The sequence below is a fragment of the Cynoglossus semilaevis genome, chromosome 17 (assembly GCF_000523025.1).
Source record: "Cynoglossus semilaevis isolate Cse_v1.0 chromosome 17, Cse_v1.0, whole genome shotgun sequence".
In the NCBI taxonomy this organism is placed as follows: Eukaryota; Metazoa; Chordata; class Actinopteri; order Pleuronectiformes; family Cynoglossidae; genus Cynoglossus; species Cynoglossus semilaevis.
The window spans coordinates 2,639,496-2,657,872 of NC_024323.1; the positions used below are offsets into that span (position 1 = coordinate 2,639,496).

At 39.4% G+C, this 18,377-nt stretch overlaps 1 protein-coding gene across 1 annotated transcript in view; it reads right to left on the minus strand.

The window, feature by feature from the left end:
* Positions 1-10,158, minus strand: part of LOC103392643 (noelin-2-like) — a 36,257-nt gene extending 26,099 nt beyond the window's left edge. The window contains exon 1 of the mRNA XM_008329296.3: positions 9,692-10,158. Coding sequence (XP_008327518.1) covers positions 9,692-9,835 — 144 coding nt within the window. The 5' untranslated portion in view covers positions 9,836-10,158. The remainder of the gene's footprint in view (positions 1-9,691) is intronic.
* Positions 10,159-18,377: the final 8,219 nt, after the last annotated feature.

Here is an 18,377-nt window from a genome sequence, read left to right on the forward strand (position 1 = left end):
GACCGACCTCGTAACTCGAGGTGCTCATATCTCGAATCATGTTTTCCCATAAGAAATAACATGTTTTTAAATGCTATAGAGACATACACACACAAGAAAAATTATAGTATATAAGAATTCTTGTGATATGAAATAAAATGTGCTTTTAATTATGAGTTCTTACTTTCGTGACAGACAATACAGTAGGGGCTAATGGTGGGATGTGGAGGAGGAGGGAAGAGAATTGGCTCGTACGTAGACACTTGATTCCATAGCGTACCTAACACGTACACTAACTAATTTACATAAACTTAGAATTAACTTAACTTAGCTTACGTAATTTTTTTTTTTTTTTTTACTTTTCTATTTTCAATTTGTATTCTTTCTTTAGTGGGCACCACGTTCATATTCATCGACAATTTCATGCTTTACTTCCATGGGCATCATGCGTTTCTTTTTCTCACTACCATCCTTACCGCTCGCTTTCTCAGGAGTCGCGGAAGACTCGCACAAGATGCGTACGGAAGTCGACAAACACGTGTAGTGAACGAGTGAAGCGTCTGTAAGCGTGCTCGTATCTCGAGTCTTTACTCGTATCTCGAAGCAAAAATTTGCTCGACGGCTTGCTCGCATCTCGAAATACTCGTAGGTCGAGGCGCTCGTTTCTCGAGGTTCCTCTGTATTGAAATAGGGCAGAAAGCTGTTTTTTTGTTGGTGTCATTGTACAGGACATTGTAAGGCCAGATGACAGCTCATTATAGACTCCTGAAGGACGCAACCAAAAGAAGAAAAATAAAAAATTGATACCATTATAGGGAAAAATCTGCTTTTACCTGAATGCCACTGATGAAATAAGTGTGATGGAGGTAATGGAGTGAGTGGAGGTAATTGTTGTAGCCTTTCAATCCACAAATTTACATACGGTCATTTGCTGCTTATTTGAGGGCCATATCAAAGACGAACTATGTCAGAAAGAACAGAAGATGATTGGAATATTTGATAGAAAACCATAGCCTAACCTTGGAGAAAATAAGCGATCATCAAATCCCACATGAGGTTTGATGTCTTGCTATTTTGATCAAAAAAATGAAGGCTAACAAAAGCCCAAAAATATACACTCAGAGTTGACATTAGTCTTTTGAAAAATACCCGGAATTTTTCGGCCAGAAAGGTTGTTCAACAACAGGTTATCACCATCGGCAGACACAGGAAAAGATAAGATCCTTATTAAAAACTAGTCAGTGGAAAACAACGTGAAGAAACAAGCTGAATACTGAGCTACAGTATAATGAATTGGACTGACCTTGAAATACGCAGCATGGACAAAAATACTTGACAATGGCATTAATGCTGGTATTTTGTGACCTTAAAGTGACGATAACAAAACAGATATAGGGCAAATGAATTAAACTTGGGAACTTTTACTGGAAAAGATATATGTGAGTTAGTACGGCGGTCCTCAACCTTTTTTTGTACCAAGGACCGGTCGGCCATTAGTATCAGCCATTAGTGCGGACCGGTAATACTATGCCATTGTTGAAGGATCATTAAATTACATTAAGTACATTTTTTCAGTGTCCAAATGACCTATGGACCAGCACCGGTCCCCGGACCAGGAGTTGGAGACTGGATTAGTGGACATGAGAAATCAGAAGTCGATGTCCTACTACATCAGCGGTTAATTGCAAAAGAAAGTCTCTCTTTTTGACACACCCTTTTATTTTAAAATATAACTTTAAAATACGACGGTCGAAACCTCAGCACTGCCTGGTGAAAAAATCAAGACTCGGCACAATAATCAGATTATGGGGTCCAGTAATGTTCTGATGAGACATTTGAGCTGGCTCTCTCACAATCGGGAGTGGCAAGATGGACTGTCGTTGGTGTTTCATTAGCCCGACATTGTAGCAGACCGCCATAAAGCCCAAACTTAAATGAGATCATAAATTAGCAGCTCCTTACTTTATGGGTGTAACGGGAAGTTAACTATAAGTTTCACCAGAACACCAGAGAAAAGTGGCCAGAGAAAAGTGGACATAAAATTGAGAAGAGACTCCTGAGATATGAAAGATCAGACAACTGCACCACGAAGCAAATGCAACGTCACATCTGAGAAACTGCAGTAGCATAGCGCAGAATCCACAGGGAAGGATATTGTACCAGCAAGCATTTTTGAAAAAAAAAAAAACATAAAATTGAGTGAGAGGGGTAGCAAAAGTGTTCCAATGTTATCTATATCTTTCACGCACTGCCAGAATTGTTTGTACAGGTTTTACAGCTTCACTTTCTTGTCAGACAGAGTCGTATTTTTAAGGCAAGTTGCTGAACATATCCATCAATAACCATTAAATCAACCCTGGAGAAACAGCACGGTTGCTCTTTTAGCTCAGGAAGTAAATATATTTATATGGATGTCCATGAAAATATATCACTTCAATTTCAGTCATTTCCCTTGAAAACCCTTTTTCCTGGGAACGTGATGTCTATGTTGCAGGAGTGTTGATGATTGCTCTATGATATAAATAGACACTTATATTAGTCCAGAAGGAGTCTGATGATCTTAACGCGTCAGGGTTCACCCGTGTTGTTCTGCCTGCAATCTGGTTCCAGTTTGATGGTGATGTCACACTTGCTCATCTCTGCCATTTTAATTTAAGCCTAACCAAAATGACATCATGCCACACGTTTTCTGGACTCTCCGCAAATATACCAAGCAAAGTCGGAAATCGTGTCATTTTTCAATAGACCGACATAAATGTCCAGGTCAGTCAAAAACAAGCTACAAACACAAGTTGCGAGAGACTTCCGACTGAAAGTTAACACTCTCAACGCGTTCTACAATCCACCATCAACATGCAACACCAAGTCTAATGAAACTGAATTGTGATTTTTTTTTTTTACCCATCATTCATCACAAACAAAGACAGATGTGAACCAAATACATCTACAGTACTTACGTCTTACTACCCTGTGACCAATCTGATTTAAAATGGTAATGTTTTGACATCGGTTTTAATACAATGTTTGGACTGTACTTGTGCATGACGGTCACTACAGTGGATAGCTATGAAAATGTCATTTTCTATGATAAGAATAGGTTTTGATGGCAGTGTTGCATATAAGCCTCCACAGTGGACGCCTGAGAATCACCCTACACTGCCATACAGTGGTCAGCCTTTGCAACTGCAGAATAATTGTGTCAACATTCAAAAAGAAAATTTGGTGTATAAAAACAGAACCAAATCAGTTCTTATTTTTATGTCTAAAAACACATAAAAACACTTAGTAACATTTTTTTTAACTCAAGTATATCATGGGTCATGCATCAAAGGGTTAATGGCGCCTCCCGTGGCAGCCTGTGTCGGTTGCAAGCACTCACACTTGTGCTTCTAAAGTGTAGCGGTTAGCACCCCTGCGTTGAAAGCACAGAGCCGAGACTCCTGTGTGCCATCCCCAGATAAACCACATGTCCCTAATGGCGCCTCCTGTGGCAGCATGTGTCAGTTGCAAAGACTCATACTGTAAATTTCCCCATCGTGGGACCAATAAGTAACCCAATTATTAATAATATTATTATTCTATTAAATTGAAAGCATTTGTTTTGAATACTTGGGAGTCTGTGGACGGTGAAATTAAAAAGCATAAACAGTTAGAATTGTATTCTCAAAAACGCTAATGATGTGTAATCAGCAGTTAACTGCGCCGAACGAAAAACATTTTCAAAAGTAAACTACCCTAATGAGGAGAAGTGTTGTTTCGTTCCAATTTCGTCGACGAAGTGAGCCCTGTTCTCAGCTTCACCTTCTCTTCCGTTTCTTCCTATAACGTTATTCTCAATGCCAGACACGTGTCTCCGGTAAAGTAGAAACATCTGTCACTGCCACGAGACTAACTGCACTATCGCCAAACAATCAGATCTCATTTGTCAAGTTTGTCCTCCGTTGCTGTTATTGACTGCACTCCTACAGACACACACACACTTTTATTTGGAGGAACATGCAGATAGAACATTACCTTACCTTCGAAAAAGAGCAATTAGTCAGTTGTCAAGCGCTTGCCGGACTTTCAAACTAAATTCGGTGCGCATTCAAGTTAAGTCCCCACTTTCTCCCCGCTGCTGAAAAAACCTATTATCACAGCCATCGCAGCAAGGGCGCTAGTCCGTGACCTGACTCATTAGTTCATCATGGGTCTTCACCCTGCTGCCTCTTATTCTTTCCCATTCCCTCAGACCCATACCTGCCACTTACACCACCCTTCTCCTCTTCCTCTCACTTCCATGGTTGGTATTGCTCCTACATCCAATCTGCAGCTCACTCCATTCCGGTTAGCTTCACACTTGAACAGCGGTGAGCGGAGCAAATGTGTCAATTGCTTTTTAAAGGAGTGGTTACTGGAGGTGAAGGGTTCAGTGTCAGTGTGTCTTTTCAGTGTGGAAAAGCAACACTTTGGAAACGAGACGTTAATCAGCGTATTATTTCGGACTAAAAGGAGTATTGTCTACGATTGTGGTCACAAAAATCATTTTTTATCTTTATCTTTTCTCAATCCTGTGCTCAAATATTCCTCTCATGAAATTATCTTTATCTTAAAAACACTTCTTATCTGATGAAGATGAAGATCTTAAATCTTCTAAAGCTTGAAAACTGAAGTGTAAGAAAAACCTTCGTATCTAAATACAATGTTCCAGTGGTAATGTTTTGGAAATGGAGTCTTCATTGTGGATGGGTAAGGGAGAACTTAGTTGGCTTAGATATTACAGCTATAAAAAACATTTGCAACAAGCAGAACTGCAATTACCGTTTTTTCCGGAATATAAGTCGCTCCGGAGTATAAGGCGCACCAGCCAGCTAGAGTGCCCTCTAGCGGGTATCAGTGTGAAAAAAATAAATAACTATGTAAATTTTCAGTGGTACAAGAGTAGCAGTTACTGCTACACAGGCCTAGAGTGCCCTCTAGCGGCCGTCAGTGTGAAAATAACAAACAAGTCAAATGTTGTATTTCAATATATAAGTCGCACCTGAGAATAAGTCACAAACCCGGCCAAAGGATGAAAAAAGGTGCGACTTATAGTCTGGAAAGTAAGGTATGTTGAATCATATGTCCGTTAACATTTCACATACCTTATTGATCCCGCTTTATAATTATTTAAATTTAATGAATCTTTAGTGGTGCCGTGACTTCGGTTGCTAAAGCGTCTGTCTAATAAACAGGTTCAAATCTCATCAATTCCTTTAGACGACCCGCTTACACATCTGACTTACACGCAGAAGGTCCTGGGTTTGAGTCCCAGATGAACCACATACTTGGCACCTCCTGTTGGGCATCTGCTGTTACCGCAGATTTTAAATAAAATAATTGATGATTTTTTTAAAAAAAAAAGAAATCTCCTCATTTTTGTAAGGGTCCTTAAGTATTTGATCTATTTTCGTTTCCTATAATAAACACAACCTCCATTGCCATTGGTAATGTGGTTACAAAAAAGAGTTAAAATTAATATCACGTAGGCAATGGGGCAAAAAAAACTAAATGACCACTTGTAGTTCACCTGTCACTTCCCCCTCACGTTCATTAACCCTAACCCACGCACATTAACTGGTTTACTCACCAAATATAAACAGAAAAAAGATACAAACAAAATACCTACACAAATGTACAAACTGTAAGGGTTGGATCTTGATGGAGATGTTTCTCTATGATACAAGGGACATCAATTATTCATTTACAAAATCTGCATAAAATATTTCAAAAATCAATTGTTTCCCAGCACAGTTGAATGTTTTTTTCTCTTAGTGATAGAAATAAATAAACTCGTTTATTTTTGTTGGTCTGGCTTAACAATGTTGTAAACAGGATAAAAAAAACTAATTACAATGGAGAGTAAAGCCATTTCACAGACTATTTTTGTTTTAATGCTGCTTTAAAAGCCCCCGGGTTTCCTAATAGATTTAACACTGGGCCGAAGAAAAGACTACAGGATGTAGGACAGAGGGAAGAATCAATAGAGATGAGAATGTTTTTAGGCTTCATCACTTAATTTCTGCGCTTTCAGCTGCATCTGAATGCTGAGTTTGACCTGATCATTTATCACATACAGTGTTCCCTATATCTATATCGCGGTTCTTCTTTTGCTCCCTCGGTACATTGCAGAACCCAAGTATATATTTTATTTTATTTAATATGTATAGTCTGTCTTATATTTCCAATACACAACTCTACTGTTCATATAATTGTGTGGGGAAGGGTGATACAGTCTAGGGAGGGTTGATAACAGTGTGGGGGAGGTTCGTAAAGGGTAAATATATATATAAATATATATGTAAATAATATAATAACTATCTCGGTTCTACTTTGTGATTTTTCCCTTTTCGCGGTGGGTCTTAGAACGCCACTTCCACGATAGGAGAGGGATCACTGTATAAAGGTTCAGGCTCTGAGGCAATATTGACTAAAACAACGTAAAAGTAGAGACTACATGAAGAATAAATCTATGATAGTTTGTTAGCGAAATCTAAATCAAATAATATGAAAGCCTGTTTCTGCTCAAGGTCCAATAGGAAAGAAAACTGATCATAGGCTGAGCGAGGGAAGGCACCTCCAAATGGCTTTTAATAGAAACAACAATAAAGACTTCAGGGGGTTCTGGGTTTATGTCCTCGAACCTTTCATGGTTCCGTCGCCATCTCCGATAAATTGGTTTAGTAAATTAGTGTTGTTCCATCGTTTGGAAAGATTGCGTTGAAATACATTTTGCACGAAAATGAGTGGATGTACAAATTAATCTGTCATCACACAGCGCTATAACGCAGAAGAAGTCTTCATTTGCATTCGCCGGTTGTAATCGTTACATTGCTTTCTTTCGTTTGTGTTGTTCTTTTTCTGAACGTCTGGCCCTCCTAGCTTAAGTCAGACTCTTCTGCTGTTTTTATGTCATAGTCCAGGGGTGTCAAACTCATTTTCACTGATGTAAATATACCATAACAGACTAATACATGTTTCTGCAATTGATTATTATTTATTCAAGCTACAAATATTGTCCATAGGTGTCTCATAAAAAAAAACCTTTTAATTACTTAGGTTAAGAAACTCTGCTGCATGGACTTGACTAAATTGCTTTTTCAGCTCCCACGGGCCACACAAAACAGCTTGGCGGGCCACATTTGGCCCCCGGGCCTTGAGTTTGATTATGCTGTTACCACTGTGTGGGCATAGAAGAGTTAAATAGATTAGATAGACTTATAACTTTATTAATTCCTTGGGAGTTCCCTTTGGGAAATATACATGTACTGGATATTAGCATGTTAGCATGTTGATTTAAAAATAAAATGATCAATTCAATTTTTGTTTTCTCGCTCATCAAGCTATACTGCCTACCTGTGCGCAGGTTACAGAGACCAAAAGAAGCAGAGTTTAAAAGCCGCTCGGAGGTAAAAATGAATGATGTATGTATTCAGTTCAGGACGGCGGAGACGGAGTTAGAGGCAACCAATGCAATGTCCTTGGGCTTAGCATCACCTAACGTCACAAAATTGTCTCTGATTAAAGCTCCAAACATCGTGTCACGGCTGCTTCTCACATCATCCCGGGCGAAAGCGGCAATAAAATTGACGGAATTTGTTTAATGCCTTTCTTTATGAGGGGAGACGATGCTTCCTGTCTCGCAGAGAAGACATTTCCCCATCACATCAACACCCTGTTATGCTATAAAAACCCCTGGCAACATCAAACCAGCTCATCAGTTTTGATGAAAATTTAATGAAATGATCCTTAGTGTGAGATTTTTCTTCCTCCACTGCTTCCCGAATGAGGGTTGCCTTCATAAAAATATCCCGTCATAATTACGGACGGTGTTCTAGTGCGTTGAATCTTTTAAAAGGCAAGTAAATAATCATATACTCAAGCAAATATGAATTTCTGAAAAGCAGGAGAAAAAGCGTGGCTTATAATAAATAATAAATGTTTGACTCATACAGCTGCCACCTACAGTACATAGCAATCTGGGGTTCTAGATAGGATTGCGGAGTTAGGCGATGTAGATAATTACAATATGTTCTAGAGGTAGTTGCAGAACCTGAATTATGATTATTTAGCATGGATGTGAATGCTAAAAACCACCTGCTGCAAATGCGCAAAAGGATTAAAAAAAAACTGTCAGCTAATAGCTTGAAGGTAGTCACAGTATTTGCATAAAAGTACGGATGGCTCCATAGCTATCAACTATAGCCCGTTGATCCGATACCAAAGGATGGCTCCATCTGATACTCAGGATCAGTCCAATATTGATCGAAATCGAACAACTATAGCCCGTTGATCCGATACCAAGTGGTATACCAAGGGGCAATTGGTATGGGTGGTTAAGGAAACGGACTTGGATCCGGAAGGTTTCAGGTTCGAGTCCACCAGCTGCCAAGTTACCACTGAGGCGCTCTGAGAATAGCAAATGAAAAAAATGGCAAAAACAAAAACAAAAAACGTTGACTGACATAGTTAGTATTCCTGTCTGCCACTGCAGTCCCCAAACGTTGACTGACATTGTTAGTATTCCTGTCTGCCACTGCAGTCCCCAAAGGTGGATCAGAGTTCATAAGCGTACAAGTAACTGAAATTAAATAAGTTGTGTGTGTTTGTTAGGAATGTTTAAACACTAATACCATTTTTTCCTACTTTCCTTTGCAACAGTAAAATAAAAATGGCCACGACAAATGGAACGAATCATTTTTCGAACCTAATTGATGGAGTGATCGCAGGTGACTGTCAGGCGTCAGATGTAACCGCAACATCTTTGTCCCTTCATCCCTCCACTCTAATCTTCCCCCATCGCCGCGTCACGAGTCTTCATTACCACATCATTAGGCCTAATGTGAATCCCACACTAGCATGAAACCCCCCCCCTCTCCCTCTCACACGAACGTCGACCTGTGTCTCATTCTTTATTAGCACGACATACTGTCTCCGTCCATACGGTCCGCTCTGTCCTCTCATCTCTCTTCCTCCTCTGATGTTCCAGCAGGTAAACAAACACACGAACCCAAATGTTACATAATGATTTTACATCAGTGCATTGTTTTTTGCTGCATTAAGTCCAGTGAAGAGAGTTTGTCACGTTAGGATAAACCAGGGATAGCTAGATCCGATACTCAGAATTGGATATCGGTCCGGTATTGTTTAAAATTTCCGATACCTAAACCCAAATGCTCGACTTCACTTTGCCAGACATGCCGTAAACAGGGACACTGTCACTGTCATCACCTCGGCAATGCCAGCCTGCAGCATGCTGGAGGACTGATATCGGTATCTACAGATTCTCCGAGTTGCAGTTTGAGTATCGGACAAAAGTTGTATCGAGCCTTCAACAGTATAAACATTGAACTAACCCTTCAACAAAAAGCCTTAAATTTACACTGCCCCTGTATTCAATTTGATATTCCAACCTGTTAACACTTACCCAAGAATAATAACTTGGGAAATTTGATTTTTTTTTTGTGATTTAAACTCACAAAAAAGTCAAATTTTTTGGGGAAATTCAGAATTCTACGGAGTAGTGATATGTTTGTAAATACCATGCAAAAACCGTGTGTCGCCAAACTGTACACAAAGGTAATTATCTGATTATCCTATCTTTCTAAAGCACCTCTTCCCCCCCTCCCCCCCCCCAAACATCCTCATTAAAACCATGCACTGAAAAAAGTGGGAAGACACTCGAAATACGCACGCTGACAATCCTTTCCGAGGTTCCTCCTCTGGAGATGGTGGTCCCGTTAAGTCCCACCAGAGAGGGCAGGGTCTGGGACATCCAGTTGGTCACCATAGCCATGGTGCTGAGCACCGCCCCGATTTTAAGCATAGGAACGCTCATTTCTTTTTCTTTTTTCCTTCCTGTCTTTTGGCCAATAAGAATAGCCCTAAAGCTTAAAAGCTCCTGCCCTGCCGTGAACCTGTCTTGGACCCAGGCTTCAATGAACTCCAAAAGGTGGTCTGCAATAATCCCCCTTAGTCAGTTCCAGATGCAGCACGGCTGGGAAAGCACAGGCACCATGTTCTTCCACATTCAGTCAGAACTCCAGCCAGTAACTGGTTCGAGGAAGGCAGCTCTCGGCCAGCAGCATTACAATGGAATCTTGCCTCTTGGAGTGAGTGACTGCCTCAGCCTCAACCCCCTCCCTCTCCTCCACACAAACTCTCTCCTTCTATTGCTCTCTCTCTCTTTTCTCCCTCTCCCCAGCCTCTTCTTGTTTCTCTCTCTCTCTCGCTCTCTCTCCCTCTCCCTCTCCGTTTCCTCAAGATGCAGCGCTGCACATCGTCTGCCTCCGGGTCTCATCCATACCCTGTCAGTCGCAGTCTCTGACGCCTTCAGCCAGTCCTGTTTCACATTTATCAGTTCTTCTTTCTTCTTTTCCTCCTGTCTTTGTCTGATGTCTGACTTTATATATATATATATATATATATATTATTATTCTCATACTGACATCCGTGTGTGAGTGCGGGCGTATATCTCAGATATGGAGATCAAGAGCGTATGCTCTGTGATATGTGACATGGTGTGTAATGCCTCAGAGCATACAAGATATGATAGACTGTTCTGCTGTCTCATCCGTATGTCAGTAGTGAAGATGACAGAACCCAGAACGGCTGGTGAACAGAGAGAGGTTTGGTAGGACGAAGAGGTATTTCCACAAAGATATTGTGCCGTTGTTTTATAACCACATTCCTTTAATAAAAGGTAGAATCCAGAATGTTTGTTTTACCCTAAAAAACAAGTTGAAGGATACTTTGATCGAACCTCGTGAAACGTGTCCATCACTGTTTGTTTATCTCGGATGAGCCTGGAGGCAGAGAATGTAGCAGCATTTATTTATTTATTTATTTTTGCACAATGAGTTTGTATAGCAACCTCTTTACATGACTTTTTTTTTCGCAGTAACCAGGGACTGTATTAAGCAGCGGCGAGCAATATTGATTCTCAACATTTTTACAACACATACCACCTCCAGAAATATTTCTATTTCTTCATAACACCAGTATGACTAACCCTAAATAAAGCAGGGATGTTTCATCCTGTTCAGCTAGGTACAATAAACAAAGAAAATAATGTAATGTAAAAAAAAAAACAAAAAACTAGAGAGAGATCTTTATTGATAATGGAAATGGTTGTGTTTGCAGCAGATCTGCTTCAACAGACCTCCCAACAGGAGGCACCAAGTATGTGATTCTTCTGGGGTTCGAACCCAGGACCTTCTACATGTAAGGCAGATGTATAAGCAGGCGTAATAACTGCTACACCAGGCATGGGCAAACTATGGCCTGGGGGCCAGATGTGGCCCGTTTGGCTTTTAAATCCGGTCCGCCAAACTTAAAAAGCTATACTAAAAAAACAAACAAAACCAAAAAATTCATTGTACCCCATGTTACAATGATAATTAAGACTATTCTATTCTATTATCCAAATTGTTTTAATAATTTCAGGTAACATTATACTTCTGTTTTTCCCTCATTTCCCCAATATATAGCACGGAAAAGGCTAAAAGCATTTCAGTATTTTAGCCTTTACGAATGACTTTTACGTGTCATTTGTCTTCGTTTAAACTACCGCTCCATCTATCTGCTCCTGATCCGGCCCCCATGTCGAATTTTAGAACCCAATGTGGCCCGCGATTCAAAATATTTGTTTATGTATCTGTACAAACCACTGTATGAGTTGCTGGTACCAGCTTTCTGCATACAATACTCTGATCATCAACATACATTTATAAAATGCTGCCATCTAGTGGCTTTCACGTTCACATACAGCTGTTTTTCCCTAAAAACTATTTTGGGCACAAGGCATTGAATTCAATTTCCATGGAAACACTGATAACAATTCTTACAGATATTACATTAGACGCCCTATATTATCGTACATCGCTAATCAAAAACTCTCACTGCCCAAATAGGAACGCCGAGGGACACAAAAGAAATTCTGAATCCTCATATTGTAAAATAGCATTCCGAAAGCATACCTCACCATCTACAGCTATTCTGGTCGAGTCTTTATCATGGTATTGCACATGTCTGTGAGCATTCCTCCAACCTCACCGGCTCATTTTGGTAAATGTTGTTCTCTAAACGTGTATCGAGAAGGCCCATACTTTAACACAAATGTCTGAAGAAAAATGACACAAAGTCAGTGAAAAATGCGTTACTTGCTATTACATGCAGTACACCTGAGCAGTGGGGTATAATTTACTCCTCCTCATGAACGAAAGAATGTTTGCCATTTTGGCGAACATCTAAATGTTACCAAACTCAAGGGCGAAACTGTGACTATGGAGTACAAATAGGTTTGTATTTAATAACTTAACATTTGCCATTTGAAGATGACGAACCTAAAACTGCACCAACACTTTACATTCACTTTGCATCTTTGGTAAATTCCCTTTTTTTTTTAATGTCAAATGCGAACCAGTCTCTGGCAACATCGGATAACATCGGAAATAACGCCATTTTCACACTCGCTCCTGAATCGACTCCCACATCTGTTAATACAGTATTCCATTCCATGGTAACTAAAGTGAGGCGAAAACACTTCTGTTCGCACCGAGTATCAGTAGTAACAGTAGTCGTAACAATTAACAGTAGCTTCTGTTAATTCCGAGCGATTGCTAAACCGACACATAAACGTTGTCCTGTGATAAGTACAGCATAGTTTCAATAGCCTGAAAAGCTAGGAAAGTCCAAATTAGCGTTAAACTTGGCTGACACGAGGAAAAGAGGAACAAAGCAATGCTACGATTTTATTTTTATTTTTTTGAGGTTGTTTATAAAGACACTCCAGCTTCATTACTCTGCAGACACTCAGCAACAAATCACCCTCAGCATCTAAATGCAATTATAGGGGAAGGACATTATTCATGCGTTATAGTGGAAGCAAGTTCTTAACTGTTGCTAACATTAACACAGGACGGGACTTTAAGAAGTTAAATGTTACCTAGAACTTTTAAGACAGAGAAGGGAGTGATCGCTACGTCGAACGCCAATCGCTCGTTCTGTTGTTAAAGCTCTGCCGTAACATCAATTTCCCCAGTGTGTGATCGTTGCAGTACACTCTAATGTCTTTTTCATAAAACTCCACCATTCTTCAGACCATTTCTGTCTCAACCTGTGGACCTTTCCTGGTGCTACCAGTAGGTACAATTGTTAAGCAAGCATACCATTCCGAGGAATCAGACCATTGGGAGCCAGTTCCCTACAAGAACGGGTTCTTGATTCCCATCCCTTCCTTCAACAGAATGGTTGGCGGGAAACTTTACATAAATAGTTGTTATGACAATAAAGTTCTGAGATGAAGAACACTATTTGTACCTGTGCCTGAGCAAGTCCCACCAAAAATTATGATGGGCGCCTTTTCCCTTGACCTACTTAGATTCATTTCCTGTTCCTTTTATTCCTTCCTTGTATTTCGGTTTTTCCTACGGTTTTCCTAAAATCATAACTATTTCTACAGAATCAATGGGTCAAACAGAACGAGATATCACAGACAAAGGTAGAAATATTTAAATCAACTTTGCCGCAGTTCCATCTGTAAGACAGTCGCAGTGTCATTTTATTTCCCAACAGCCCAACCATGTGTAATGATGATGGAGTGGCCCGCTTGGACAAAATGGCCAGGGTTCCTCCCTTTTTTTTTTTCCCTTCCTGCTCTGTTGACTTATTCATTTTGTCAGCCATGGTTGGTCTCTTCTTATTCGCTCAGTCACATCAGGTGAATAGTGCTGCCTTCTCTGTGTGGGCAGCACCGTAAAGTAATATGGGTAGAGAAACCCCCTGAGCTCCATCTAAAAGCTGTCGAAAACCTCAGCTCAACTGGTTGAGCCTGAGCTGGAATGGCATCTATAAATATGCAGCAACATTGCCCTCATGTGGTCTTTAGTGGATGTACATCAAAATAAATAGTGAATCTGCCACTGTTAAGCTGCTAAAAAAACAATAAGAATCCTCATGCTTTTTCTGACTATTTAGAACATACTTGCGAGCACTGGATTTAACATACAGGTTGAAAGAACTATAAATGTTACAGAAACATATAATTTTTAGTGGCTATGGCGATTTAGGGGGAAAAAGGGCTGATTATTGTGCATACCTAGTTAGCTGAAATTAAGCAAAAATTTAAAAGAGAGCGTGGGGTTAAAAAAATCCCCATGTCCCAATAGTTTCAATACGTCTATAATACCTATAGAACATGGACAATCAGTTTTATCTTTTTCTAGGTTCAAAGCAACATCCTAGTTGACAATAGCAACTGTTGGGGTGAAATTATTTTTGTTCATAAACGAGGTTTTAAATCCTAAATAGTTTCACAGTAAATAAAACTGCAGTATATTTTTACTTTAAACGTCTTTCCATTACCCGGTCATGTACAGTATGTAGTTGCCGTTGTGTTCACTAGGTGGCAGCAGAGGATTAAACATAAAACGCAGTAAGGCTTTAAAACTGGCCCAGACAGTGAACTCCCGTTTATTTCTATATAAAATTGATTTTCCTTTATTATAACTGATGGTCAATTTTATACCTTTTACAGCATGTGTAAGTTTGTTTATAAATCCTGTACATTTCAACAACAACCGTTGACACTCACGTTCAACTTTCAGCTTTTGAACTGTATTACGTTGTACGTTTTATTGACTATTTATGGGTGCTGTGTGGACAAACACGTCAACATAATTTCAACTTAACAATTCTGTGCTTCAGCCACTTAAGCCAGAGGCTTTTGAAGTTGATTCGTTTGTCAGAGAACAGTAGAGGGCGCTAACACTCAAAAGTTGGAGCTAGCACGTCATTAGCTTGGGAGTATTTTACAGTGAGCCAATAAAGCTCCTAGCGTACTTTTTGTAATGCATATAACAGCAAGGTTAATAATGCAGGAGCCAACATGAAGTTGTTCAGAACTAAGAAAAACAGTTTCCCCCCCTCAGACATTGCGTTACTGGAGCTGTTTTATGTCATGTAATACTACATTAGATGTCTGCAGCAAGCTAACACGCAAAGGGCAATTCATTTTAAAACATAAACATTACATTATGTATATGTTTCAGACTAACTCAGAGCATTCGGTCTTAAAAAAATTAATGACAGTGAATACAGTGCGAGTCTAAATTCGTAATAAAGAATACGGACAACAACATCAATATCATTTAAATTAAACAAGAACATTATTTTCACCTTTTAATATGAAATTATTTTTGTTCATAAACGAGGTTTTAAATCCTAAATAGTTTCACAGTAAATAAAACTGCAGTATATTTTTACTTTAAACGTCTTTCCATTACCCGGTCATGTACAGTATGTAGTTGCCGTTGTGTTCACTAGGTGGCAGCAGAGGATTAAACATAAAACGCAGTAAGGCTTTAAAACTGGCCCAGACAGTGAACTCCCGTTTATTTCTATATAAAATTGATTTTCCTTTATTATAACTGATGGTCAATTTTATACCTTTTACAGCATGTGTAAGTTTGTTTATAAATCCTGTACATTTCAACAACAACCGTTGACACTCACGTTCAACTTTCAGCTTTTGAACTGTATTACGTTGTACGTTTTATTGACTATTTATGGGTGCTGTGTGGACAAACACGTCAACATAACTTCAATTTAACAATTCTGTCCTTCAGCCACTAAGCCAGAGGCTTTTGAAGTTGATTCGTTTGTCAGAGAACAGTAGAGGGCGCTAACACTCAAAAGTTGGAGCTAGCACGTCATTAGCTTGGAAGTATTTTACAGTGAGCCAATAAAGCTCCTAGCGTACTTTTTGTAATGCATATAACAGCAAGGTTAATAATGCAGGAGCCAACATGAAGTTGTTCAGAACTAAGAAAAACAGTTTCCCCCCCTCAGACATTGCGTTACTGGAGCTGTTTTATGTCATGTAATACTACATTAGATGTCTGCAGCAAGCTAACACGCAAAGGGCAATTCATTTTAAAACATAAACATTACATTATGTATATGTTTCAGACTAACTCAGAGCATTCGGTCTTAAAAAAATTAATGACAGTGAATACAGTGCGAGTCTAAATTCGTAATAAAGAATACGGACAACAACATCAATATCATTTAAATTAAACAAGAACATTATTTTCACCTTTTAATATGCTATGTGCCTGTTGGCCACTGTCAAAAAAAGGGAGCCGTTGCGTTCAGGCGGAGACCGCCAAGTCCAGAAATGGCAGCATTTCCTTTTGTCCACCCCTAGATGGCAGTAGAGCGCCACACAGACCCAAGGCCCCAGGGTCAGGTTGAGAGACAGATAATGAAAAAACATGGGACCGGGCATGTCCTCGGTGTTCACAAACACACACTTCACAGCTCAAACACAGGACAAATTGCACGTCAGCTAATTATACTGATCGTTTTTGTGATGAAGCAAAACTGTTATGGCAGAGGCAAACACCCAAACCCCCGCCCTTGGAAACATACATAGGACTCATCTGGCTCCTGGAACACAGGCTGGCTGTCTGAGTCATAATGCATTAATTAAATGATGGACATGAAGGCCCTCTGCCTTCGAAAGTTATCAAGATCAAATCACCCGGAACGAAGCATGACGTCAGAACCGTGACAAATATTTAAATAGCACAAAAGTCTGCAACCCTGGGCTAAAGACACAGACGGGCACATTTGGTTGTTGTGAGGTCACCCTCCCCCCCTTACTTTAACCTCAAACAGAGCATTGGCAAACTAAGGCCCGGGGGCCGGATGTGGCCCGCTCAGCTTTTTAATCCGGCCCGCCAAACTTTTCCAAATTATATAATCTATCTATATTATCATTATACTTCTGCCCTTTTCCTGCAATACCCACATTTCCCCAATAGATGGCGTAGGAAATAACAACTTTTTAGCATTTTAGCATTCATGCATGACTTTTACATGTCATTTATCTTAGTTTGCACAAAGGCTCAATCTATCTGCTCCTCACCCGTCCCCCCTGTTCAATTTTAGGCCCGCGTGTCAAAAAAGTTTCCCCACGCCTGCTCTAAACCCCTACGCTAAAGTCTTTAACCTCAAAAGGACTTTCAGCTCAGCAAAGGCCCTGCACAGTGTTTCCACAAGGACGAGGCATCCATGTAGTAACGGTATTTTTACTGTGTACATCGATTCTTGCATGCATGCATAAACTACGCCAAGTGTGTTCTCTCAAGTTGAGAAAATGAATCAATAATACACAGTGTGCAAATAAGTCCTCCTCCGAACAAGGAGATGATTGACTGGATTTACACACCATGACATGTTTACAGTGGGACGCATGGTTTTGAGCACACACTTCATTTGCATCAATAGTTTTTACAGATAGTGGTGGGACTTACTTAGTATTACATATGTGATACAGACAAAGGGTCTCTGGTATTACGGTACATATATATTTAAATTTATATATAGAATATATACACATATAAATAAATGGGAGTTATATATTTGTTTGTTTATACAAATATATGTATATATACAGTATATAAACACACAGAAGCCATGGCTCAGTGGAGAGAAATGTGAAAATGTAATCCATATATACATATATTTATATATATATATACATATATTTATATATATATTAGGGATTGCACGACTTGAAGCCCACTCTCATGTCATTAGTCATAGTTAATGATTTCGTTACTATATACTGTATTACTATTTTTATTATTGTTATTATTTATATTAGTATTATTATACTTTGGTAAATATATTTTTTCATTATTAATAAAAAAAAATCTGCATCAACAAAGTTTCCCCTTGACACGATTGAAAATATATATATATAGTTTGTATATATGTACAAACTAAATTTCGTATCACCTCCCCTGGTGCATATGACAATAAAGATTCCTTCCAATATGGCTGCACCGTTTGGTACAAATACACGCATGTACCGATTGTACCAAACGGTTTGGATCAAATAAAATGTTTTTCAATATATTTCTCTTTCTTGTATAATAATTTTATTTGTGACTTATACAAACAGTGGAATTATTAATATCGGGAAAATTCAAGGAGTTGGTGGATCATGGGGTTGGCTTGTAAAATGGGTTTCAAGTTGCTTTCAAAACGTACGTATAAATCTGTGGTTATTCAACAATATTATTCAGTCCCTCACAATCCATTTGGTGAACGTGTCTGTCGGCTTGTCATCTGCAGACTTACATACTGCCCTGCGCTCAGTGAGGCAGGTCTGACACAAGCTCGCCCCCCCGACCATTAGTCCTATCCTCCGCAAACACATGCTGGATGATGAAAAGGTATTTCAAGCTCTAAGTGTTTTTGGTGGAATGAAAATGATTTCCCGCAGTGTGTGTACGTGAAATGATGTGTGTCGACAGCGTTATGTTGATGCACGGTGGAATCCTTGGATATTACATATAAAGTAGCTACTG